Source organism: Ambystoma mexicanum, chromosome 1q (genome assembly GCF_040938575.1).
Source record: "Ambystoma mexicanum isolate Mex_15411 chromosome 1q, UKY_AmexF1_1, whole genome shotgun sequence".
Lineage (NCBI taxonomy): Eukaryota > Metazoa > Chordata > Amphibia > Caudata > Ambystomatidae > Ambystoma > Ambystoma mexicanum.
Window position 1 is genome coordinate 1,307,022,099 of NC_090922.1, and position 27,436 is coordinate 1,307,049,534.

At 45.8% G+C, this 27,436-nt stretch overlaps 1 protein-coding gene across 3 annotated transcripts in view; it reads left to right on the forward strand.

Moving 5' to 3' along the window:
* Positions 1 to 27,436, forward strand: part of GLIS1 (GLIS family zinc finger 1) — a 1,244,663-nt gene that overhangs the window by 442,141 nt on the left and 775,086 nt on the right. For all 3 annotated transcript variants that reach the window (XM_069642164.1, XM_069642165.1, XM_069642166.1), the window contains exon 2: positions 25,903 to 26,053. In XM_069642164.1, the coding sequence (XP_069498265.1) occupies positions 25,903 to 26,053 (151 nt within the window). The remainder of the gene's footprint in view (positions 1 to 25,902; positions 26,054 to 27,436) is intronic.

Genomic DNA, 27,436 nt, shown 5'->3' on the forward strand with positions numbered 1-27,436 from the left:
AGCAGGTGTTCTCATTCAATTATAGATCAGTTTCGGTGATACAGGTAATCCATTGCACACAGGTCAGCAGAAGGACAAGGTCTCAGCTCATGACCCTAACAAGTGGTCTGCAGGCAAGTTATACATTGGCTGTACAGAGGTCATGACAATCGAGTTCTGTTCTGAATAACATAGGCTACCATTTTAGCTCACATGGTGACTTTATAGAGCAAGAAAACCTAAAATGGCGGCTTGACCCAAAATGACAGTTTACATGGTTTCTAAGGTCAGGACCTTGCAATGCGAGTTTATTCACATGTAGTTTATAAGCAGCTTGGCGTAGGCCAATATACATATATTCATAGCAATAGGAGGCACGATATAATTTCTAGTTTGACAATGGGAACTCTTTAGGTTTGCTTTAGTCAAGCCTTACCATCAAGCTTTGCATTCAAAGCACCTGCCAGTGATTATTCAAAGCAGTCTTCTGAGAGTTAATGACTTAATTGAAGGGAATTGCTACTGGAAAAATAAAAATGTCTTACCAGACCTTCAGCCACCCCATTTATAAACACTCTGGGCCTCATTCCGAGTATGGCGGTAAGGGATAGCGGCCACCGCTAACGAGAGCGGTGGCGGTAATCCCTTACCGCCATACTCCGAGTTCCCTTAGCGCCATGGTGCTTTTAACACCTGCTTTTAGCAGGCGTTAAATACCATGGCGCTAAGGGACCTTGATGTTAATTACGCCACCGTAATTTACGGTGGCGTAATTGACGCCTTCCCCACTCCCATTATGCCCTATGGGGCAAGAATGGGAATGGGGAAGGGTAAATGGGGATTGGGGAATTACCGCCCCGCCAACCTTGGAATGGGGCGGTAATTCCGCCAACCACCAAGGCGCTGCCGGTCCGGGTACGGCGTCAACCAAGGCGTTAATAGCGCCATTGGTTAGCGCCGTACTCGGAATGAGGCCCTCTGTGTGTCCTTCGCTGAAGTCCGTTTTCAAACAAGCATTGGCAAAGCCACTGAAGTCCTGTTTCAAACAAGCATTGGCAAAGCCAACATTTTTGACTTGTGCATATGTTTACAGCTTTTGCCAGGCACTGCCATTAGATGCCCAGGTACTCACAAAATATTGCACCTGCTACCAACATTGGGTAGTTAATACCACAACAGCTGTGCCTGGCAAGTGCATTTCCAATACCTATACAAAAGCCCAAACTGTTGGCATAGCCAAAGCTTGTTTTAATTTATGTCTGCTTACCAGAAGAGAAAACAGTTAAGAATCGAGGTCAATGTGCAGTTGTTACTTTGAATGTGTCTTCACAGTCCGCATTGCAGATGATGTCAATTTGCACTAAGGAAATTGAGGGGGGCTGTCAATAATATCGAGCAATCAAGTCTATAGTGGTATACCATAGTACAGAGGCATCACTGGGGGGGGTGGTGGTCTGATGGGGGTATAGACCAATGCCTTTTGCTTATAGCCCTGGATAGAAGCTCAGGGGCTGCAACCAAAAGGCTAACTAGTCCGAGTCCCGACAGTCCCGACATCACCATAGCCCCGGATCTTTTCCAGACCTAGCAACACCCCTGCCATGGTAACTCCCTGCCAGGCTAAGTATCTCTGCTTCTGCAGTGGATCTTGAAGCCTTCTGACCTTAAGATGTGGAGACATGTAGGATAAGAGATGCGAAGCAGGGTTCAGCCAGGGCAAGTAGCTTAATGCAGAGGTCCTTAATGAAGTTGGGTCTATTGGCTGAAACCTTGGCTGCCGATCGAGTCTTAAGTAATACTGTTTCAAGGCAGCAGGTTGTCTGAAATATAAGTTTAGTCAATATTGCTCCCCTCTTTTGATGCATATGTCTAGACGCAACGTAGGTTAACCACTAAATAATATTTCATTGAGGTGTGTGTGTATGCCTTTAACATAGACATGAAAAGAGTCGTCAAGCTCACACACACACATCCACAGAGTGCAGCATGACAGCGAGACAGCGCAAAGGACTGTGAGAAGAGCAGAGGGACTGGATAGGTCTAGCAGAAAGTCAGGTACAATCTAAGAGAAATACTTCCATGGGGTTGGAGAATTATTCTTACTCCATACATAAAATCAATGTTCTATCTACTTTCATGAGAGAGGTAGAATTGTTCCACCCTCAAAATACCATCTGGGTGGTCATCACACCTCAACAAATGAAGTCAGTGAGTGATCAGTGATGTGGTTCCAGATTACAGGCCCTGGCACGCCGCCAGATGATCTCATCCCTTGGTGATTTTATCTCAGAATATAGTTTATTTTATTGTAAACATTTTTCCCCAACCAATTAAGGATGCAAAAGCACAGTCTGCAAACAAGCCAGATATAACACAAGCCTCAAGTTATGCAGTAAATGACGGGAACAAACAGGGAGCAGACAAGGGTATCCAGAACACTGCTGTCACGCCACTATTTCATTGCTTCTTTTCACGGGAATGTAATGACCTGTTGGGCCCATATTTCTAAAAAGACATGTTGGTCAAACCTGCTTGGCATTATAAAAATGCTGGTGTATTTTACAGTGCATTTTCACCGCCTGCACCCTGACAGAGCATTGGCCAGTATCGCCGCTCTGTGCAGTTGAAATGCCAGGCCCCCACCCCGCAAATTATCTTTGAACATGTTTTTAATTTTCTGCACCGCTTTATTTTGATCGGTTGTTGCGGGGCCCCTAAAACGAGTGGGGCCGATAGTGGTTGCATCCTTGGCCTAATGGATAATCCGGCAATGCGTCCCCATTCCGGAATGTAAGAGGAGGCTGCACAGACAACCTCTGCACCATTATACCACTGGGATGGCTTGGAATGTGGCACCTCCTCGCCCTGCACGTGGTGGCGTAGTCCGTCGGTGTCGCCGATATCCATGCAGTGCGGCCCAGACTTTGCACAGTCCACTTTAGAATCAGTGGCCTTTGATAAAGTGGCAGCACAGGACCACCCTGTCCCCCTTCTCTAATCTACCAAAGTGAAGGGGCTGCCACATCAACAACGCAACATGCCCATTGCGTAGGTCCTTCCATTTCCAAAATGTCGCCCGTGGACCTTTGATGCGCCTATCATTGCAATGGAGTCCTGTCCTGCGATTGGTGGGATTTTGTATTGTATTAGTTGCTGTATCAGAAGTGACACATTGTTAACACAAATCAAGGCCTGCATTCTCAATAGTTCTGAAAAGAAGTCACCACACAAGAAACCCACCAAAAGTATTAAAAAAGTATACAGTCCCCTGAAAGCAATAGTTGTGCTAAGGTCCTGGCTCTAGCTGCTGGTACATCAATGCTATTGCCCGAATGGAGCCAACCTGTGCCAAGGGTGGTCCACAACCTTGTAGTTACATAGATGTGAGTGTGTTGTAAAGGCTCATAGCCACAATCTACTGAGAAGATGGTCGTCAGAGCTCCATGCGAGACCTGGCGTTAATCATGTGCCCTGCCCCAGTTTTGGTTGTTTAAGTTTCTATTGATGGCATCCTAGATGGCGCATGTCGCTTAGACTGGGTTCTCGTCCCTGAAAATTGTATTTATTTATTTATTTATTTGATTGTGCATTTGTAAGGCGCTTATACATTGAGAAATTGAGTTTCAAAGCGCCCACAGGAGAACGGGGAGGGAACATGGGAACGAAACGGCAAATATAACAATGAAGAGAACGAAAGAGGCCCTGTGAGCACTCAGAGCGGGCAAGTGCGCGTCTATAAGATGGGGTATTCAGAGTATGAAAAGAAAAACCTTCTTTGCGATCGGCTGTGTCTCTGACAACAGCCATGCCTAAATGCGTCGATTACTGATTGGTAGTCTTTGTTACTCAGAGCCCTCCTCTTCATCGCCACAGACGTTCATTAACAAGGGGTGAACGAGAAAGAGGGACACTGAGGTCATGTATATATGTGCGCTTTTTTTAAATTAGGCACTTATATAGTGCTACGAACCCTCAGCCATCTGAGCGCTGCTTATTATTACCCACAGTGTGTGGTGCTCATTTATCGACCTCGGAAGGATGAAAGGCTGAGTTTGGCCCTGGCTTTGGTGTTATAGCAAGATACATTTCTTCAGGCTGGGTGAAAGATACCATCACCAATTGCTGGAGTTTGTTGGGACACACTTTACATTGGAACGCACAGGGTATATCCTAGTCTGATTTGCAATGGGATGGGCGCTCTTCTTGTGATGTGAATTGCTCCGCAATCCCACTGATCATAAATCAGTGGTTTTTAAACTGACGCTAATGGAAGGAGATAGTGGATAAACGTTGCTTTATGTGCCATGCTAAACAAGTGTACGTTATGTGATACTCCCATAGCACTCACCTGCCATTGTCATGGACTCGCGTAGCCTGAACATACATGATAAATAGTACAGTGCATTGCAGAAGAAGGACAGGACATTACATTATGAATTGACACCTGAATGCAAATCAGTGTGTGTGTTGGTTCTGGCCTAAAGACCGAATTCAGCGTGGGAGTCAGTGCGCTGTTATGGGGACGCTGCACTGAAAAGTGACGCAAGCAGAGTGTAAAGAAGTGACTATCCCTAAAGCAACTGATTGCAGTTAAGAGCTCTGCAATACTTTACCTAAGAATTTCATGCACATTACATGCACATTTGGTCAATATTGCATGCCAAATGATACTTTAAACTGCATGGCAGGACGAAGCACAGTCATACGGCTGCAGGAAATGCATCTATTGAACTCTAAAGACATGACAAATTGTACCTTACGTGCATAGTCGGTAGCAAAAAGAGACAAGAAAAAAGGCGTGGTTCCCGAAAAACAATGCACTATGCAGAAAAACAGCGTAACAAAAGGCAACCATGCAGTACGCATTAACCTCTGCCCATACCAGAAATAGATATCAAGAATGGAACAAGGCAATGAGACAAGCTAGGAGTGGAATAGAGTCTGTATGTGGCACTATACCAGTGGCCTTTTCATACAGCGTCCATTTCACCTTTTCACTTATTCACTGTCGCGCCGTGCTGTTGTCTCTCCCTCTCTTTCTCCCTCAGATACATTGAACACCGTGTACAACACAGATCTGGGAATTGCCATATGAGAGGAGGAGGCAGTCTGGATACTCCACTAAATTACCATAAGCCAAGTGCTCAGGCTGATGGTAGATATGGGTGTTTGGTTCAGAGAAATGACCGTCTGAGATACAAAACCCCCAGGGGCTCATTTCTCCTTCCTTTGGGCTTTGGTGGGCAGGTCTCATACCTCGCTTGATCTTGCTCAGGTGCCGGTGGGCAGGTCTCATACTTCGCTCGATCTTGCTAAGGAGGTCTCAAACCTCGCTCTATCTTGCTCAGGTGCCGGTGGGCAGGTCTCAAACCTTGCTCTATCTTTCTCAGGTGCCGGTGGGCAGGTCTCAATCCTCGCTATATCTTGCTCCGGTGCCAGTGGATAGGTCTCATACCTCGCTCGATCTTACTCAGGTGCCGGTGGGTAGGTCTCATACCTCGCTCGATCTTGCTCAGGTGCCGGTGGGCAGGTCCCATACTTCGCTCGATCTTGTTCAGGTGCCAGTGGGCAGGTCTCAAACCTCACTCGATCTTGCTCAGGTGCCCGTGGGTAGGTCTCATACCTCGCTCGATCTTACTCAGGTGCCGGTGGGTAGGTCTCATACCTCACTCGATCTTGCTCAGGTGCCGGTGGGAAGGTCTCATACCTCGCTCGATCTTGCTCAGGTGCCGGTGGGCAGGTCTCAAACCTCACTCGATCTTGCTCAGGTGCCCGTGGGCAGGTCTCATACCTCGCTTGATCTTGCTCAGGTGCCGGTGGGCAGGTCTCATACCTCGCTTGATCTTGCTAAGGAGGTCTCATACCTCGCTCGATCTTGCTCAGGTGCCAGTGGGCAGGTCTCAGACCTCGCTCTATCTTGCTCAGGTGCCAGTGGGCAGGTCTCAAACCTCGCTCTATCTTGCTCAGGTGCGAGTGGACAGGTCTCAGACCTCGCTCTATCTTGCTCAGGTGCGAGTGGACAGGTCTCAAACCTCGCTCTATCTTGCTCAGGTGCGAGTGGACAGGTCTCAAACCTCGCTCTATCTTGCTCAGGTGCCGGTGGGCAGGTCTCAAGCCTCGCTCTATCTTGCTCAAGTGCCAGTGGGCAGGTCTCAATCCTCGCTATATCTTGCTCCGGTGCCATTGGATAGGTCTCATACCTCGCTCGATCTTACTCAGGTGCCGGTGGGTAGGTCTCATACCTCGCTCGATCTTGTTCATGTGCCGGTGGGCAGGTCTCAAACCTCACTCGATCTTGCTCAGGTACCCGTGGGTAGGTCTCATACCTCGCTTGATCTTGCTCAGGTGCTGGTGGGTAGGTCTCATACCTCGCTCGATCTTGCTAAGGTGCCGGTGGGCAGGTCTAGAACCTCGCTCGATCTTGCTCAGGTGCTGGTGGGCAGGTCTCAAATCTCGCTCTATCTTGCTCAGGTGCTGTGCGCAATGGGCCTGCCGGGACTTTTGCCCGTTAGGGCAATGAACGCCGCTTGTCAGGGTTTTATTAGGCAACGAGGTCAGGGGCCAGAATCAGTTGCCAATTTCCCCTAACGCATACCCAAGTGTCTTCAACAAGTCTGATCGCCCCCTCACACATCCACAGGACCATATTTAATTTCCCAGCTGCCGCCCTCACCCGGCCCGGCGTCAAGGCCGCTCCTTACATTAGCTTCAGACTGAGTCTGAAACCCTGCAGGTGGCTCATCACAGGGAGGCCAAGGAGATGAGGAGCAGGAAAGATCACAGGTGGGATGAAGGTTCCTTGAAGTGCCTCCCGAATCTGTGTGCACCATCCCTTGGGCTGGAGGGGTGCTGCGGTAATTCTTGTGAGAGGTTTCCAGCGAGAGCCAGGGAAGGGGCCCCTCCTATAGGGGCACACCTTTATCTCTGCGTAGGCCTTCCGCCAGCCAGTTATCTGCTAAACAGCAGCTTTCTTTGTTGTTCCTTCATCCTATTTCTGACTTCCGCTGAGAGTGTATCCATGTGCAGATGTTTCTTTGTTTGAGTATAAATCATGTCTCGGGAGGATAGCTCAGGGGCAATGCGCTCGCTTTGGAAGCAAGACGACTTGGAGCAACAGTTTCGATCTCCAGGTCCGCGCTTAGAAATCTCTGTGTATTAAGCAATATATGACAATATGACACCAGCCGCCCAATCATAAAGGGCGAGGCTCATTTGACTGACAGGACCTGACACACCAGAAGTGTAATGTCATTGTGCCTAGATACAAGAAAGTGCCAATGTGCTGACAGGTTAATCAGGTAGTTAAATCGATGCTTACTGTTCCACTTTAAAACCCACTCGTCACATGTTTTTACAACTTACTGAAAGGTGGCAAACGCTACCGGTCACATAATCGAGTAACTGTTTTTGATTATAGTAAAACGTATAAACGTATAAATGTCAGTGGAATTTTTGAAAAGGCCTTTTCTTTTTTAGCTCTGTCTGGTTTTCTCCGGTGTGAAAAAGACAAGGACAGGAGCGCGACCCACAATCCAATCAGTACCAGGGTCCAGTGGGTCAGCATCAACATGCAAATTAACAAGAAAATGGGTCCTGTATTATTTAGAACAACATAGTTTAAACACATCACAATCCGTAAGAAAAGCCAATTTTTTCAAGCAATCAAGGGGCTTTTACAAAATTGTATGCACATTTATTTTGACAATTTCATCTCAATTTTTTGTTCATGTATGACAATTCATGTTTCCAAAAGGCATGGGGCGTTGAGGAAATAGATACTCCTCAAAAGTACCTAGTACACAAAATCACAAACACCATTAGTGAACCCATCACCACACCATATTCACACACAAAGAACATGCTTCAGTGATTTTATACAAACATTTCTAATGGGGTGCTACTATACATGTAATTACGCAGCCAACCAAATAAGTTCAATCACTATCATGATATCTTAAAATCAAAGCATTTGGTCATTGTTTGTGTAGGTTGACGTATATCCATTCAAAGCAATAGCCAACTTAAGTTTCGGCTGGAGACGCCAGAGCAAATCGGCTCAGCCTTCATCAGGGCCATATAGTACACTTCTTCCGATGCTTCTTGTGTACCAGGAAGGATAATTGTACGCATGGAGATTTCGCACAAAGTTGCACTCATTTTCTCTGCTGTGCTAGGTTAGACCTCTCCCATTGTGCAACTCGGAAAGGGCTGCCATCCTATTCTCCGGATGTCAGCAGCATGGACTCTTGCTTGGACTGATGGATGTTTCCTTTAGCATACAAGAAATCCATATCAAACCACATGATTTTCTGGTCCCCAAAAAGTAGGAGTGGTTCACAGTTCCTGTTTCACACACAGATGAAAACAGATGTTGTTCCTTGAATGTATAGGGCCAGGTCGTCTGTATTCATTTAGTTGTCCTGTGCCCACTTTTCGTTTGTTTCGTTTAGGAAATCCGGGTGATTAGTTTGAGTTAGAGACGTTTGATGAGAACCAATCACTTAACCAGATATCCCAAAGCAAATGCCAGGGCTAGCCCACAGTCCTTAAACTTTTCTAGGATACTGAGCCACCATGAATGGCAGGGGCATCACTTGTCAAGGATAAGAAGATCTTGTAGAGGGGGCCCACCTACTACCCGACTAGGCTCTGGGAACAGTGCAATCGTTCTTCCTCACTGGAACCATGGCACTGATTCACCCAGCGAAAGCATTGTGAGCGAGAGTATGAGATGTATTGCTGGCTACCTGTGGGGACTCAGTCCCCGCCGCCGGGATATGGCATGACAATTGCCAGCCAAGGTTCTGGGGTTTTAGCAGAAAACCTGTGTGGACACTCTTGAAAACCTTCAGCAGAATCAAGTTAGAATCAATAACTGTTCTCACAGGACAACTCCAGCTCAGCGTTTAGTGCCTTGTCTACCTGCCCTTACATTCATCGCATGCTGAGAACTGGATCCTTGCGGCAACCATCCGTAGTCTCAGGTGTGTATGGCTATTGATTGAATGAAGGTGTCTCGAGGAAGTCAAATCCCCATCAAGAAACCTTTTGTTTTGAAATGTCGAGTATCCTAGAATAGCGAGGGCTGGCCAAGAACACCTTGTGGAGGTCAGCCACTGACAGCGTGGTGCTTTCTACACCAGAGATAGCATGCGAGCAATTACAGTGCCCATTGAGACAGCATGTTAGAGCTATGCTGCATTTGCAAGAAAGAAGCAGTGTCAAGGTGAGTATTCTCTGTAGAGCGCACCCCTGCTACATCCTCTCCAAGCCAAGGCTTAGATTAGAGTCCTGGCCTGCGAAGGACTTCCCTCCACACTGCCCGTTTTGCTTGAACACTGCTCTGGTGCCAGAAACCTTCCAGTGTCAATTCGTAATCTCACTATCGTGTTCACACTTCTTAATGCATATTGATGACTTCATCGGCACATGCGATATACAGCACCAGATTAATCATGCTTTAGGCTTATTACTTCCACAAGATATTTGCACTCGACAAATGAGCTAACAATGACGTCATGGCTGACTCAAATATGAACAACTAATTGCTGGGTTTCTGATATGGCACCTGCAGAGTTCTGTAATAAGAACTGCATTTGATTAATCAATATTCCCCCCTGATATCATTATCAGCTGTAATTTGGGACTCATTCCATGTTGTCCAGTACCATGAACCATTTGTGTATGGGCGCGATATAAATAAAATATCATATCATACTATAGTACTGATATACATGCATGTTCTGTTTCCAGCAATTATCCTCTCTTTTGTATGTTCACGGTTCATTATTAATAGTTTTAAATTTGGATTTATTGTCATTGAGGTCCTTTCTCTAGCAGCCTATCAATCTTCACTTACTCATATTGAAATTGTCCTTTTTTTCTAAGGAATATTCTATTTGCTACAATAAGCGGAAAAATGTCAATTTCAAAGAATTGTTCCTGCCAATGTCAATGCTGGATCTATTTCGCGTAGCTTTGTGGTTACGCAAATACTGTTTATTTGGATATCTATGTTTTTCAGATGTTGGATCTCAAAGAATGGACCAATGCTACTACTCGGAGGGTTAGTTTCAATATCAATGATCTTCAAAAGGAACATATAGTTTGAAATACGTGTCGCCCCAAGCTCTCTAATAAAAGGAGTTTCGCACACTGCGTGCATTGAAACTATCGCGAGAGTTCATAGGTTACACAGGAATCAAAACACTTATTAAATAATATGTTCTATTTGGCAATATAGACAATACATAACGAACTGGTGAAAGCTTACAGGAAATTCTGAAATCTTTTTGATTTATATTTTGAGTCTAGGTGCCATATTTTCTGGATAGCTTTAATTTGATTTCTTAGTTTAAACGGGCCACAGTCCAGATTTTTTAACAAATTAGCAGCAAAAGACTAATTTGTTACTTGAGTACATTAGCGCAATGTACTTACTACCTTACTGGAATATAAGTCAAACCTATATAAAATGGCCATGAAGCTCCCCTGGCCTGTTGACAGGCAGTCTCTGGTAATCATCTTCTAGCAGGCCACCTCTTTGGCTTTACCCAACTGTGAAAGAGCATTTTTCTTTTCTATTTATTTAACCGAATGCGGCCAATGTTTTTACATTATAACAGTAAAATGGTTTCCTTGCAGAGGACCGCCCTGCATGAAAAGCCTTCAAGCAAGGATGCCTAACTAAGTCTAAAAGAGGTAGGCCTCGCCAAAAGGCAGAAGGTCAGACTCAAACGGAAGGCGACGGGAAACAACCATCTCCAAATCTGTTTTTACCAGAATTCACTCTTTTTTGGATATCTCCAACACATTTGCATCATTGTGCTCTGCCCTTCTTCAGGGCAATGGGGGTAGGAGCCGTCCCAGTCTGCGTAACTGATCTGGAGTGTAGTAAGCCCACTGCAGAATTGTATGTTGCATATCTGTGCCTATTGTAGAAGGCCCGTCCCCTCTCGGTTGTTCCTTACATCCCCCATTTAAAACAACATCTGATTTCGGCTTAAGTCCCAAGGTAATAATATCATACAACAAGAAATAATCTTGCAGTGCGGGTCATCAGGTGCCTGGACTATATCTTCCATGCTTGTGGATATCATAGTATGACCTTGGGATCTTCCAGTTTTAGTTCAGAGACTTTCCATAGTTTTGAAATTCGACAGGCAAGCATGCCCAATAGGCCCTTGCTCTGCATATACTCGGGCCAAGCTCGCTTTAAAGCCTGCAAGAGCGGCCCTTCGAAAGAACACCCTACGAGCATTTTTTTTCGCTGCACATAATGATCAACAATCAAGCTTAGAGCCGCTAGGGTTTCCATTAATCTCTGATGGCGCAGAGAGCCAATTCCTTTGTTAAATCAATGATTTTCTTTATAAATTAATCGAAAAAATGTGTAATCGAGGTACTGTACAGCAGCAACATGGCTGCCTTCAATGGGATTTACAATCCGGAAAGCATTGCATTCTTTTCTGTAGCGATCCTTTGTTGCGAATGTAGCGGTTGCCAATCATTGACAGTTTGGCAGGTGTTTTGTGATATGTGTCCAGGCTGCAGCCAGACAACCACTGCATTTCACAAGAACCCGTCAGATTTTCCTTCTGATTCAAACCAGAGGTCCGGGTTTTGGTGGGTTCGGTCCTTAGTGTGGTTCTGACTATTGATGTTAATCAATACTCTATGGTAACCGTGGCTGATAGAAAGTTTGGTGCTACAGTCACAGGTAGGTGTATTGTGCTCTTGCAAGGCCCTGATCAGGTGTCAGGTGCCATCTTAAATGCCACCTGTTTTTTATAACTGCCTGATTATATCTCGTAAAGCAATTAGCTCCTGCCGGATTCTGGGTTAATGCCACATGCAGTAAATACTCCATGCGGTATGAAGGAAGCTAATATCTCCAAATCAATCCTGTAGTTTTACCTCCACCTAGAGTTGGAGGTAACAATGTTAAACCCCTCCCCCACCCAGCGGTAAGAAAATACGTTTTCCCATATGTGAACGGATGTTTCAGCTCAGCCCTTCAGCGAAAAAGACGACCTCTGCCAGGCAACCCCACCAAAGAGTGTGCAAACATGGGCTTCTCAGAAGCCCACCTTCTGCAATGCTGACCGTTCTGTGCTTTAGTGCCTTATTACACATGACTCCGTGGGTGACCCGCTACCTTACCTAATCCACTCCAATCCTCCACACAGGGTCAGACATCGATGTAAGAAATGGGAAAACGACACTATGTTGATTTTCTGAAATGTTGCACTCAGTATTTCTGAAAATCTGCATGTTCTATCATCAGCAGGGCAGCCAAATATGCTGGTGTGGAAATAACGTGCTAGTAATTCCGTTTACCGGCACGATCCGCACTGGCATACTCCGTGTTTGGTGGTGGGTGGCCGGAATTAACACCAGCTCGGAGCTGGGGGTAATTCTGCCACCTCACCATCATAAACTGCGGGTATCACCGGCAATGGCACCGGTATTGCTGATGCTGGTAATAACGCCAGATCCCCCCACGGAGTCCAATGGAATGGGGGATTTACCACGCTTACCGGCACCTGTAATCTGCAGACCTTGTGTCAGTAACGGTATTACCGTTTGGTGGTATCCCGCTGGATGGGGCCTCATATCATGAAAGGACCCTCATCCAGAAAATAGGTAACGAAACCTGCCATAAAACTGTTAGACCAGAACTTTGGATATTTTTTTTGATTAATACTAAAAATGATTTTTCTCTAACGATTTAGGACAGATTGCTTCCACTTTTAGCACTCCAGCAACAGCTGTAATAAGATCCAATCTAATAGTATCCAAATTGTTGACCTGAATCCGCGTTGCCGGGATGTTATGCTCTCATCATCGTCCGCATTTGACCTTCTTGCTGGCAGGCTTTTCTGTGCTGGCTGTCAGCTCATGTAGGACTGACTTGACAATCCTGAATTGCCAAATTTCATTAACTGCAAAATCATTCACGCTACTTTTTTCCCCTTCTTTATTAACCTGTTTTCTTTTGCTTTATCTTTTCTGGCATGCTTATTTTTTTTTAATCATTTTATTTCCAGTACAACATATTTTACCGACTTCATTTATCATTTTGCAAAGGTCTTTGATGTAAAGCGCTATAGAAGCATGATGAAATAAATAATGATATGCGTGAAGCACAGGCTGGTCCCATGTCAGAAGCTAGCGCTTAGCTGTTGAGATGCCCTGTCCGATCTAGTCTTCCCAGCCCGTGGCAGAAGAGTGAAAGATGGCAAGTGATGTGGATACAGGTGAAAGACTCAGGAAATAAGCCGAACCTGTTGTTTCTTGAATATTACTACCTCTTTTCTAGTCTAAATGCTTCCATGACAGCTGATACCACTGAGCAGAATCGACGAATTCTGCCAACAAAATGAGAAACAGTGATATTTTTTCTTCATAAATTGCTTTGATGAAAATTAGAATTATCGTCATAAAGCACTTGGTCCCAGCTTCGGCTGAATGCCAGGTCAACTTCACCAAACAATGTAAGATTCTGAGCTAATTGACAGTAGGGCGTGACAAGTAATGCTGTGCCAACTACATGCTCCCAACCCCATGATCATCACATCATGCTTGTCAACTGTACACCACTTGTTATCAGGCACATACGTCACCAGACACCACTTGTTACCAGACGCATACGTCACTGAACACCACTTTTTACCAGATGCATACATTATCGGACATCACTTGATACCAGCCGCATACGTCACCAGAAACCACTTTTTACCAGGTGCAAATGCCACCGGACACCACTTTTTACCAGACGCATACGTCACTGAACACCACTTTTTACCAGATGCACACGTTATCGGACACCACTTGATACCAGTCACATACGTCACCGGAAACCACTTTTTACCAGGTACAAATGCCACCGGACACCACTTGTTACCAGACGCATACATCAATGAACACCACTTCATACCAGGCGCATACGTCACCGACATCACCTTTTACACGGTGCATACATCACCGGACACCAATTTTTACCAGATGCATACGTCACCGGACACCACTTGTTACCAGGTGCACATGTCACTGCACAACAATTTTTACCAGACGAATACATCAACAGACACCACTTGTTACCCGGCGCATACATCACCAGACACCACTTTTTACCAGACGCATACGTCACTGGACACCACTTGTTACCAGGTGCACATGTCACTGCACAACAATTTTTACCAGACACATACATCAACGGGCACCACTTGTTACCCAGTGCATACGTCAACAGACACCACTTTTTACCAGACACATACGTCACTGGACACCACTTGTTACAAGGTGCACATGTCACTGCACAACAATTTTTACCAGACGCATACATCAATGGACACCACTTGTTACCCGGCGCATATGTCACCAGACACCACTTTTTACCAGACGCACATGTCACCGAACACCACTTTTTACCAGATGCATATGTTATCGGACACCACTTGATACCAGCTGCATACCTCACCGGAAAACACTTTTTACCAGGTGCAAATGCCACCGGACACCACTTTTTAACAGACGTATACGTCACTGAACACCACTTTTTACCAGATGCATACGTTATCGGACACCACTTGATACCAGCCGCATACATCACCGGAAACCACTTTTTACCAGGTGCAAATGCAACTGGATACCACTTGTTACCAGACGCATACATCTATGAACATCACTTGATACCGGGCGCATACGTCACCGACATCACTTTTTACCAGACGCATACATCACTGGACACCACTTATTACCCGGCGCATACGTCACCAGACACCACTTTTTACCAGATGCATACGTCACCGGACACCACTTGTTACCAGGTGCACATGCCACTGCACAACAATTTTTACCAGACGCATACATCAACGGGCACCACTTGTTACGCAGCGCATACGTCACCAGACACCACTTTTTACACGGTGCATACATCACCGGACACCAATTTTATCCAGATGCATACGTCACCGGACACCACTTGTTACAGGTGCACATGTCACTGAACAACAATTTTTACCAGACGAATACATCAACAGACACCACTTGTTACCCTGCGCATACATCACCAGACACCACTTTTTACCAGACGCACACGTCACCGGACACCACTTATTACCAGGTGCACATGTCACTGCACAACAATTTTTACCAGACGCCTCCATCAATGGATACCACTTGTTACCTGGCGCATACGTCACCAGGCACCACTTTTTTACAGACGCATACGTCACTGGACACCACTTGTTACCAGGTGCACATGTCACTGCACAACAATTTTTACCAGACACATACATCAACGGGCACCACTTGTTACCCGGTGCATACGTCACCAGACACCACTTTTTACCAGACACATACGTCACTGGACACCACTTGTTACCAGGTGCACATGTCACTGCACAACAATTTTTACCAGACGCATACATCAATGGACACCACTTGTTACCCGGCGCATATGTCACCAGACACCACTTGTTACCAGACGCACATGTCACCGAACACCACTTTTTACCAGATGCATATGTTATCGGACACCACTTGATACCAGCTGCATACCTCACCGGAAAACACTTTTTACCAGTTGCAAATGCCACCGGACACCACTTTTTAACAGACGTATACGTCACTGAACACCACTTTTTACCAGATGCATACGTTATCGGACACCACTTGATACCAGCCGCATACATCACCGGAAACCACTTTTTACCAGGTGCAAATGCAACTGGATACCACTTGTTTCCAGACGCATACATCTATGAACATCACTTGATACCGGGCGCATACGTCACCGACATCACTTTTAACCAGCCGCATACATCACTGGACACCACTTATTACCCGGCGCATACGTCACCAGACACCACTTTTTACCAGATGCATACGTCACCGGACACCACTTGTTACCAGGTGCACATGCCACTGCACAACAATTTTTACCAGACGCATACATCAACGGGCACCACTTGTTACGCAGCGCATACGTCACCAGACACCACTTTTTACCAGACGCGAACGTCACCAGACATCACTTGTTACCAGGTGCACATGTCACTGCACAACAATTTTTACCAGCCGCATACATCACCACTTATTACCCGGCGCGTACGTCACCTAACACCACTTTTTAGCAGACGCATACGTCACTGCACACCACTTTTTACCAGACACATACTTCATACACCACTTGTTACCAGTTGCTGGAAACCCCTTTGTTATACTGTTCAGTGCACAGCCATCCATAATCATTCTGTCAATTTCCCAACATCGAATTTGCCTCTGACGAAATCCCAAAGACGAATTCCAAAATGACGACATAAAAAACAATGAAATGGCTTGAGTAAGCAAACAAGTGAAAGTTGAGAACAATAATTGGATGAGAGCGAACAAAAAGAAAGAATCAAACCAGAGAGAGCCCAAGCAAAGGAAGGCAAGGGATGCAGGGACGTGCAAAGTAGCATGTTGCGGGCGCATCCACTCATGAAAATTAAAATCAAATGAAAGGGGGTGCTTATAAAAAAGTGCCCCATTTGCTCACTTTGGGTTTGGTGTGAAAGTGCTCTGCGGCTCTGAATCAATAGCTATGCCCCTACACCTTAAACAATTCGGGACCGCGTTTTGCTTCCGGGTCCCTTTCACAAATAAGCGAAACAGAAATGAATGGTAGACCGGATATTCGAACAAGCATTTTACAAATGATTTCGCCAATACCCCAGGTTTCTGTGGCTCTACTATTACGGGTGTTTGATGTGGGAAAGAAATAAGCTGTAATAAAGGCAGGTTTCTTGACAAAGGGTGAAGCTTCTGTCGCTTGGTGGGTGTAGCACGTAGCAAAGGTGACCGGATACCGGCCGCTTTGGGAGAAGCTGTTTGGAGCACGCACACAAGGGCCTGCATGTCACTTTTGTTCTTATGAACAGGCGGGTGGATGGCCACGTTTCCAGCAAGTGGGCTGCGGTCGTGCAGGTTTTACTTCCGGCTGAGTGCAGGCTTTTTTTTAATGATAAAGGCATTTCATGATTTGATAGCCAGTGTTTGACAGTGCTGCTCTTCAGTATTGAAGTTAATAAGGAGAAGATGTGTTTCCTGACACACTGTGCCTTTTATGGCCTGCGCTGTGTCTGACTGTATCTGCCTTAAACGCCATTGTTTCCTCCAGAAAATGTACATACATTGCTGAAGGACTCTGTATTTTAATTACGTTTGGCCATTTGCCTGAGCACCCATCACAAGGAAGACAATAGTGTAAAAATACCTAAGACAGGGTCACAGAGGGCGGTTGCCGTGGCAGCGGCAGCATCTGCGGTGGCCAATCCCTCTAGGACTCAGCCAGCGGGACACCTGTGGAGGAGGAGCCGATCATTTAACTGCAGGAGTGGGCGCAGCCCACAATGATTTCTTATGGGAATTCAGGACAAACATACTCGCCCTTAGCAAGATCTCATCCCCCACAAAGGGACAGGAAGGTCAGTCAGCATGCCAGCAGCAGTGTGTGTGTGCGTCCTCAACTTCCAACCTGCAGGACGCCTATGGAGCCGGAGCCCGCCATTCAAAAATACCTTCCCGCCCACAAAGTGGCCGCGAAGGGCAGCAACTGCCGCTGGAAGATGCTCCCTTCAGGACCCGGCAAGGGGATGCCTGTGGCGCGAGATCCCACCGTGGCCCAATGAGCAGCACAGAATATGCAGAGCAGCTGCACATATAAAGCACAGCACGCTACAGTCGCTACAGGTACATAGAAAATGGCTGAGCTCTAGAGTGGGAGTGATGATATTGCGGAAACATCCTCTTCGCTTCCTTTCGCTACAGAGGGGGGCTGGGTTGTAAGTGATGTGCACAGTGGCTTTCTGCTAAAGTTCCTCACTTCGGATTCCTAAGCAGGGTGAAAGGGGCCAAATTGTGGCTTGGAGCTCCTTCAAAGCCGCCTAGAACTATGTTTTGTTATATTCTGCAGTTTGCCGGGTCATTACCCTGGTCGAGGAGCACCCTTCTCTTGGGCCTGGAGCCCATGCTATATTCCTTCCTTGAGGGTGAACCACTTACTCTATAACACATGTATTATAGCTGCATTTTCTGGAGCGGTCAACCCATCCCCCCACTCTAAAAAGTTTTTTCCTGGTAAAAGCTAGAGTAACGTAATATTGAAAGACATTGCATGAGGTTCTGCATTGGACTGAACCGCAAATGTGATTTGTGGGACATAACCTCAGGACCAAACATTGCTCCATCCAGTCCTCAATGGTTTACCCATATTTCCCTCGCTTTTAACAGAGACCAATTGCTGAGGCTGAAGAGACCGACTCTGCCTGCCTCACAAGGTGTCGGGTCATCCTCCACCGTGTGTGGACTTTGCCGGCATTGGTTCGCCCGACGAGACTTATTTCCAGCTTTTCTGCCCGCAATACTTTAGCCTTTTTACTGTTTAAAATGTTTTCTCTCTTAGGTTGCAAGGAATGGGCCGTACATTCCTGTACTTTAGCCATTTTGTGCAGATTTGTTTATTGATCACCCCTTCTCCTGTTTATTTATTTATTTTGTTGACCAGGTCCTTTGACCATCTAGTTGTCTACCTCTCAGGTAGAGAGTTGTGGCCTTAAACAGTAGTAGCATTCAGTATCGGAACCCACGAAACTAAGATATTGTCAGTGTTAATGGCCCCTATTTGTGAGGTGAAAGTATTTATTTATTTATTTAAATACAGGAGGAACAATGCTCTTTTGATCACAAAAGAACGTGCAATAGATGAGAAATCAGATTTGACAGGAATCAGTGGGCTTCTTACCAATGGGTGAGTTTGAGGGACATTCTAACCAGTTTGTGGAGGGGTGTAAATGGAACAGTCACCGGGGACAATACATATGTGGACCTAAGTACTGATTAATGAAGTATAGCTTCTTCTGTTTGACCTAGCTGACAAAGGTACAGTAGCCCTTAATGTTCAGCTCTCCGCTAGCGTTAAGGAAAGTACGGCGGCTGTGAATATAGGTGTTTCATTGTTACAAATCACCCAGAATTGTCCTGCATGTAAAGGGTCACAGATCACAGCTGCAGCTCCAAATAGAGCTGAAAGCCAGGTGAGGGTCCCCTGGCCCATTCTGAGGTCCCGCGTGAACCTCACCTGGAAGAGGGATGGAGTTCTGCCTTTCCTGCTAGAATTCGCCATGCTCTTCCAGTGCACAGTGCAGAAGCTATTATAGCTCAGGGGTGATCTGAGGACATTGGTGATGTGCAGAACACAATAGTGAAGGCAGTCCCACTACTTAATAGGTTTTCCCCACTAATGTGACAGTGCACTTCCGCCAGAGCTGACATTGATATTTCTAATCTACAGCTTATCACATCTGTTCCCTCTGATCGCAGGGTGCGCACTAAATGACATATATCTTTGGTTAACACGATGCATGTTTTGAGCATAAAGGCAGTTCCTTAATTAAAATGGTTTGTATTAGCAATGAACATAGGATTAAGAACTTAGCTAATAATTGTGTAAGCTTGGTAAGTATCTCTTCTGGTTGTGTTACTTCAGTTTGCCAAGTTTCTTAATGTAGTACTTGTCTAAATCCTCAGGCAGTAATTCAACTTCTACAAACCAAAATGTACAACCTAAGCACTTTGTATAATGAACAAAAGGATGTGGTATGGGATAGTTTAATTCATAGGAATATAATGTTAAACTCACACAAACAGTAACTTAAACAAGTCCCTTGGAGTTACACGGAACCCACGAGGCTACTACGGGCCCTCTGGCTACTAATAAAACCCAGGAAGTTTTATCTGCCCCTTCTGGGACACCTGAAAAAGGTGAGGTCAAAAGAACTTCAAGGGTAAAATGTATTGACTCTTCAAATGGGTTGTTGCTAATTTTGCAGTTCCCGATTACCCTCCCGCTGTCTACTTTCCGGAAGTACTGGACTATCTATCTCTGAAGTAGCGGCTTCCCGGCCTGTGAATTCCATCAGCGATGGGGGGAGGAGGGTTGGGGGACATTATACTCCAAGGAAATTAGTGGACCATGCACTAAGATCACAGTGTACAGAGGCCACCACAAAGGAGGTTGGGGTGGTACAAAGCTCTAACCAACAAACATCTGCATTGGTTGCGTCTTGTGAAAGGTTCCCATTCCATCATTTATGGTGAAATAAGGAATTCAGCTTAATCGAAACAATGCAATTTACAAGAAAGCAAAGCCATCCCCCACCACTAACCCTACTAAAAACCTTTAACTTTCTTACAAACTCATCGCACAACCACCAAATACAACACACACATACACCTACCACAGTACAAACCCGAAACCACACAACAAATGCCACAGCCCCGCTGGCATCTCACTCAACTGCAGACAATGAGGGCCTTATTTACAAAAATGCTTTCCATGGGACTTTCCCATTAAAAATACATCTGTGTAAATCAGGCCCCAAATCTCCTGCACTACACCATAGACACACAAACATATTTGTATTTGTATTTTACATAGAGCCTGTTGCCTAAGCGCTACTCATAGATCAAAACACAGTACACTAATAATGAAAATGCAAAACGAGATCAGGAAGGTTTAATGAGATGGAGGAAGGAGAAGATGGTCCTTGAGCTGAGAGGTAAAGATAGCCAGGGAAGAAAGTGACAGATGAGACAGAGGAAGAGCATTCCAATGCGAGAAGAGGAGAAAGAGTGAGTGTGAATGGAGGGAATGAGAAGGGGTATAGATTGAGATGAGAGAAGAGAGATAGGAACGGGCAAGGCCATAGATACATTTAAAGACAACACAAAGAAAGTTGAAAAGAAGGCAGGCTTGAAAAGAGAGCCAACAAAGAGGTTGCAAGGATGCAGAAATAAAGTCACGAGGAGAGAGGACGCACAGAACACGTATAGAAGCATGATAGAGAAAACGAAGATAGGCAGGAAGACCAAAGATGAGACTTGAACAATAGAACAGACATGAAATGATTAGAGAAGAAATTAGAAGCTTAGTGGCATCAAAGGTGAGAAAGGGACAGGCCTTGTGGACATCAAACAGCTGGTGGAGACAGAATCTAGTGATAGAAGCAATATGTGAGGTAAAGGAAAGAGAGGTGCCGAACGAGGCTCCCAGATTACGGGCAGAAGCAGAAATCAGAAGCGAGGTAGGAGGAAAGGGCATAGACAAGGGAGAAAGAGGAGTGGGAATCGTGGAGACAGAAAAGAAAAGTACCTCCATTTTCGAAAGGTTAAAATGGAGGTAATGAGATGACATCCAAGCTTGGGTAGAAAGCAGGCAGTTCGACAGGGTAGACCCATATGTACCCACACTCCAAAACAACAGCTATCCCGTACCATCTAGAAGTAAACCCAACACACACAGTGACTGGTTGTTCCGGACCGAAGCTATCAACAGAAATGCAAAATCTACCTTCTGAAGGGCTCCTGAGATCATGGACACAGATGAGTGTGTTGAGGATCAAGCGGGGCATATTATGGTGTGATGCCCCTTTGATAGATGGGACAGCTCCATTTTTAGAGATGCTTTTAAATGGAAGGATTGGCCTGAGATCCAAGGGCAACAAAGATGCAGCATTGACTAACAAGGCCCATGTTCCATAGGTACCCTGGAGGAAGAAGGTATCACAGGGTTAGACTGGGGGGCATAGGCCCATGTTCCATAGGCACCCTGGAGGAAGAAGGTATCACAGGGTTAGACTGGGGGGCATAGGCCCATGTTCCATAGGCACCCTGGAGGAAGAAGGTATCACAGGGTTAAACTGGGGGGCATAGTCCCATGTTCCATAGGCACCCTGGAGGAAGAAGGTATCACAGGGTTAGACTGGGGGGCATAGGCCCATGTTCCATAGGCACCCTGGAGGAAGGAGGTATCACAGGGTTAGACTGGGGGGCATAGGCCCATGTTCCATAGGCACCCTGGAGGAAGAAGGTATCACAGGGTTAGACTGGGGGGCATAGGCCCATGTTCCATAGGCACCCAGGAGGAAGAAGGTATCACAGGGTTAGACTGGGGGGCATAGGCCCATGTTCCATAGGCACCCTGGAGGAAGAAGGATTCACAGGGTTAAACTGGGGGGCATAGGCCCATGTTCCATAGGCACCCTGGAGGAAGAAGGTATCACAGGGTTAGACTGGGGGGCATAGGCCCATGTTCCATAGGCACCCTGGAGGAAGAAGGATTCACAGGGTTAGACTGGGGGGCATAGGCTGAGGCACCATCACTTGGTTGTTGGGGTAAGCCTGAGCGGAAGGGCTGTCCGCTGTTCGGTCTTATTCCAGTGGTTCCTCTCTGATTGGGAAGTATGCGAGGCACCACTGGAAGCTTCTCAGTATTGGTGTGCTGTGAGCATCCCTGAAACACAAGCACATGGTCCATAACAAGCCCCCTTTGAGCCAAGCACTTCAGGCAAAAGGGTTCCAGGGTTTCCTCCACACTATTAGGCTCCAGGAGAATGCAACAGATTCTGAGTTGGCTTCAAAGGGCACCTGAACAATACTGCTACTACTACTACTACTAATACTACTACTAACATGACTAATGATGATAATAATAATATGGCTAATATTAATAATAGTAATAAAGTTTCTATGGAGCATACAGAACCTCATGCTGTTTTCCTTCTGCTTCTAAGTGCTTGAATATCTGCCATTGTTTCTCAATGTAGTGGTCCTTATATTGAGGGAATAAACAGATGTCACTGAAGCACCCATTCATTAAACATACATGAATAATAAAACATCTCTTACTAGTTGTAGAAGATGTTACCTCGCCCAAGCTTCTTTGGTTTGAAAACATGAATACTTTAGGTGACATTAAAGTGTCCCTGCTTCATGGACAAACTAGATGAAGGAACTTAGAATGACAGCTCTGTCTTTCTCCCTGGGTCCATCTGTCTTGCTCTACTACCCCCAGTGCTGTGTACACTCATCCACTGTTATTGACTATTAATATCCGCCGAGGGTCAATGAGCTTGTTACAAGCAACCTCATGGCTCTCGCCTGGACCTTACCTCGCCGAGAAGGCTCTGAAGCCTCTGTTTCTCTGCAGCGGCCCCGGGTTTCTTCGTGGAGAGGCTGCCATGGTAAGGGTGAAGGGACTACCTGTAGTCCCTCCTCCCTTTCCATTGTGGTCATTTTTTTGTTTACTATTATTTCATTTACTTTAATGGCCACCATGGAAAGGGAAAATGGAGTACATTTCTCTGTCCGTGGCAGCCATTTCTTTTCTTTTTTTTTCGGCTGCAAAACGCAATGCATCTTGCAACCAAAAAAACCCACCATTAGTACCCCGGTCTAATGGGGCGGGGTACTTATAGCAATAAGCCCCTCACCGCGGGCCATTACCACGTCCCTGGGGCCTTTGTAACTATGAGCCCCGGGGGCATTACCTTACGCGGTAATGGCCCGCTGGATCAGGGCTTATTACCTTATTAGTACTCTCTTTCCAGAACACATCCAGTCAGATTTCTTGGAATATGGCTGATTCCATGGATAAAGGCATGAGCAAGGTGTTAGCTGATCCACCTAAATCACCCTCTTTTCCCACCTAATCAAGCCTATGAGACTATATAAAAGAAAATACAAAACTCTGCACTTACTCACCACTTTCCCCATCTAAATTTGCCCCCTCAAATGGTACAAGATAAAATACAAAACTCTGCACTTACCCCCCACTTCCCCACCTAATCATACCCCCTCAAATGATACAATATAAAATACAAAACTCTGCACTTAACCCGCCACTTCGCCACCTAATCATAGCCCCGCAAATTATAAAAAATGAAATACAAAACTCTGCACTTACCCGCAACTTTCCCCACCTATTCAAACCCCCTCAAATTATACAAAATAAAATACAAAACTCTGCACTTATCCGCCATTTTCCCCACCTATTCACACACCCTCAAATTATACAAAATAAAATACAAAACTCTGCACTTACCCGCCACTTTCCCAACAAAATCATACACCCTCAAATTATACAAAATAAAATGCAAAACTCTGCACTTACCTGCCACTTTCCCCACCTATTCACGCCCCCTCAAATTAAACAAAATAAAATACAAAACTCTGCACTTACCCGCCACTTTCCCCACATAATCATGCCCATCAAAATATACAAAATAAAATACAAAACTCTGCACTTACCTGCCACTTTCCCCACCTATTCACGCCCCGTCAAATTAAACAAAATAAAATACAAAACTCTGCACTTACCGCCACTTTCCCCACATAATCATGCCCATCAAATTATACAAAATAAAATAAAAAACTCTGCACCTACCTGCCACATTCCGCACCTACTCATGCCGCCTCAAATTATACAAAAACATACAAAACTCCACACTTACCCGCCACTTCCTCTTGCTGCCATCATCCCCAGGCCTCCAGAAACATAATAAAAGGGACTCTAAAGGAACTGTTCTATGGTATTGGTAGTTGCTTGTGTTTTTTTAAAGTGTAGAGTAAATGCTTGCATGGCCTGACTGAGATTTTTCTCTAGAATAAAAGAAGCCATTAGTCCACAGGCGCTGCTTGCGCCCATCATCTTGGTCTTGTTTCGCTCCGGGACAGTATGGGCTGCAGCGCCCAACATTATTGTCTCATGACGAATTGGCTTTTAATGTTCTCCAGGAAGGTCTAACTGAACTTTACCTTTATAAGAATGTATTTATTTATGTTTTGCAAATTTAAAGCGCACTAAACCCGAGGGCATCAAGGCGCTAGTTGCTGCACGGTTCACAGAATGTTAGATCTCATCCAACGAAAAAGACAGAGAAGGTGATGGCTGACATTCCAGGGGTTTTTTAGATGGAAACATGGTGCACCATTTCTGCTGTCACACCTTTGTGTAAATATGTAGGACTCAGACTGCTGAGGAAGAGGCCTGTGACTTCCAGGCCTTAGGTGCAGGTCTGTGGAATGAGACGTAAGATTGAATTCAATCGCAAGTTTATTGTGCCCTCAGGGAAGATGGTAGGGGCCCAACCAGTGTCATTCATGCGATTCAAGCACATGGAGGATTGTGAAAGTTGTGTGATGACTAGTAACCCGGTAGGCCCTTCCCACTTGAGTATGTGCAGTGTGGAGAAGGTCTGTGACAGGGAAACTCTGGCAATAGTAAACAACAGGTGCTCTGGCTACCCTAATTAATGGTACCCATTTTATTTAAGGGATGAAAGTCAAGTGTACAGACCCATGACCTGTGTGCTATACACAGCTCTCTGCAGCTGGTGCTCAACCCACTGAGTAATTTTACATCGCACAGTCCTATCTCTTTCGCAGGGATGGATTACATTACAGACTCCATAACGGCTGCCATGGTGGGGTTCTAGCAGCCTACCATACATTTTTGTTGGGCGAGTCCATCAGGCCAGATGTATCCAAGGGGACATAGTAGGGCATTATTTTTCACGCTGGTGCATGGCCCCATTACACTCACAGTGCACCATTGTGAATGCACACAGGAGATTGCCTGAGGGAGGGACTGATACCACATTGTAAGGGCCTAATACACAGAACGTTTAGTACGGAGCAAAGTGACTTTGCACTGCAAAAATACTCTTTATACCATACCCAACCAATGAGTAGAAAAGGATTCATAATAGGTACCTTTTAGTGTTGTTAGGTTATGTTATGTTATTTGGCCTTCGTATAGCGCTCTATATATCATTGGTATGACCTCAGTGCGCTGGTTGGTTGAACGCCCTCGGGGACCGTAGTCCAGGTCAGTTGAAAGAGTAGAGTGTCGCAAAGTGCTTGGGTGCACCAGTTAAGTGTGCAGCTGATGTTGGCTCACTGCTTGCTTCCTGCGGCCTAGTGCATGCTGAATGTGCTGGTTTAGTGTTCAAGCAGCACACATCTGTCTTGTGTGGAGTCTAACCGTGCAGCTCTCATGGAAGCCCAGGCTTGTGTTCCTGTCCTCTTTTCTTTCAGAGAATGGAGGCTTCAGCCACTGTCACTTGATATCGGAGAAGAGGTCGGCGCTGGACATGGAGATGACGGACATGTCGGTGCCCGTCTGCAGGCCGAGTCTCGTCATCCATGCGGGCTATCCTTCCCGTGACCACCCATTGTCCTGCGAGAGGTCAGTGCAGGTTCCTTCCTGGTTGTATTCAGGGTGGGATCGGGGCATAACATTGTCTCGGGAACCAATGAAAAAGTGGCCCACATTTGCAAATGGCAATTCATTCCTTTTCTGTCAGACTGTTTGAATACTACCCAAGGGGAAGTTTTTTGATAAAATGTGATGCAAATTGTGTATTTTAAAGAATATTTATTGAGCAACACTGGTCAAAACTACTAGCCGCATAGTGAAGTAACTCATCAAACTGGCAAACAATGTCCAAAAAAAGTAGCACACCTTGACCAAAGAAACTGGCCCACACCAGCATTTATCGTTTTTTGGTTCGGGCATTGCCCCATTGCCCTATAGGCCAGTCTGAGCCGGATTGTATTGTTTTTTTCCTTGCTGCGATCCATGTTTACTTTTACTTTGGGTGAGGGAGGAGGCACTGTGCTGGTCGCCACAAGTGCCTCCCCCCTCACCCACTTGCCGGCCGTCCGCATGGCTTATTTCATGAGTACTCCTTGGGAGCTAATACTCATGGAGAGTTCTGCACACAGGGCCTCATTACAAGCGTGGCGGTATTCTGCCAATGATTTCTGCATGCAGCAATCCGAGCTTCTCCACAGAGTGATGAGTTTACATCCGCTATTGCAATCAACATGCAACATTTAACACTTGCTGGATTTCCCACATTCAACCTGCCATGTTTTCTACATGTATCTGCTTGCCTGTATGGGGTATGGCAATGCACGTGATGCAGCAGGAGCAGTGTGAATCGCTGCTGCACCCGGAAGGCAAATGGACAGAAGGCTCAATAAGGACCCTTCTGTGCATTGTGCAAACAGGTGACATGATACGATATGGCATTTATAACGCGCCTGTACACAAGTGTGCCTGAGACAGTAGGTATCCGACATGCCTGCATTCTTTTCCCTTTGGAGTGTGTGCCTGTGCAGGGTTGTGACTTAAGGGACACGGTTCTGCATTCCTTTACCAAAGGGCAACCATTTTCAACTTCTGCTTTTGGGTGGAAATAAAAATTGGCGGTATTTACGGGTCCAATTCGACCCCAAAATCAGAAGTCACTTTCCACATGCTGTGCTCTGTAAATACCTCATGGCCCCATAATGAAGTGGACGGCTAAAGACAGACAAATGCACACCCACACACACGCACGCATTGATCCTGAAGAGTGATATCCTCCACACAAAACCAGGCAGTTTTGCCAAATTTCACTTTTGAAATACGGAATTTGGTGGTGCAGTAAAAGGGGCCGTAATTCCACTACCACCACTTTTTACCGCCACACCAAACGGTAATGAGGACAATGAAGTCGAACTATAGAATGCTGCACCAAAGCTCTTCACCTAAATGTCTGTTTTTAGCAGTCAAATTTCAGCT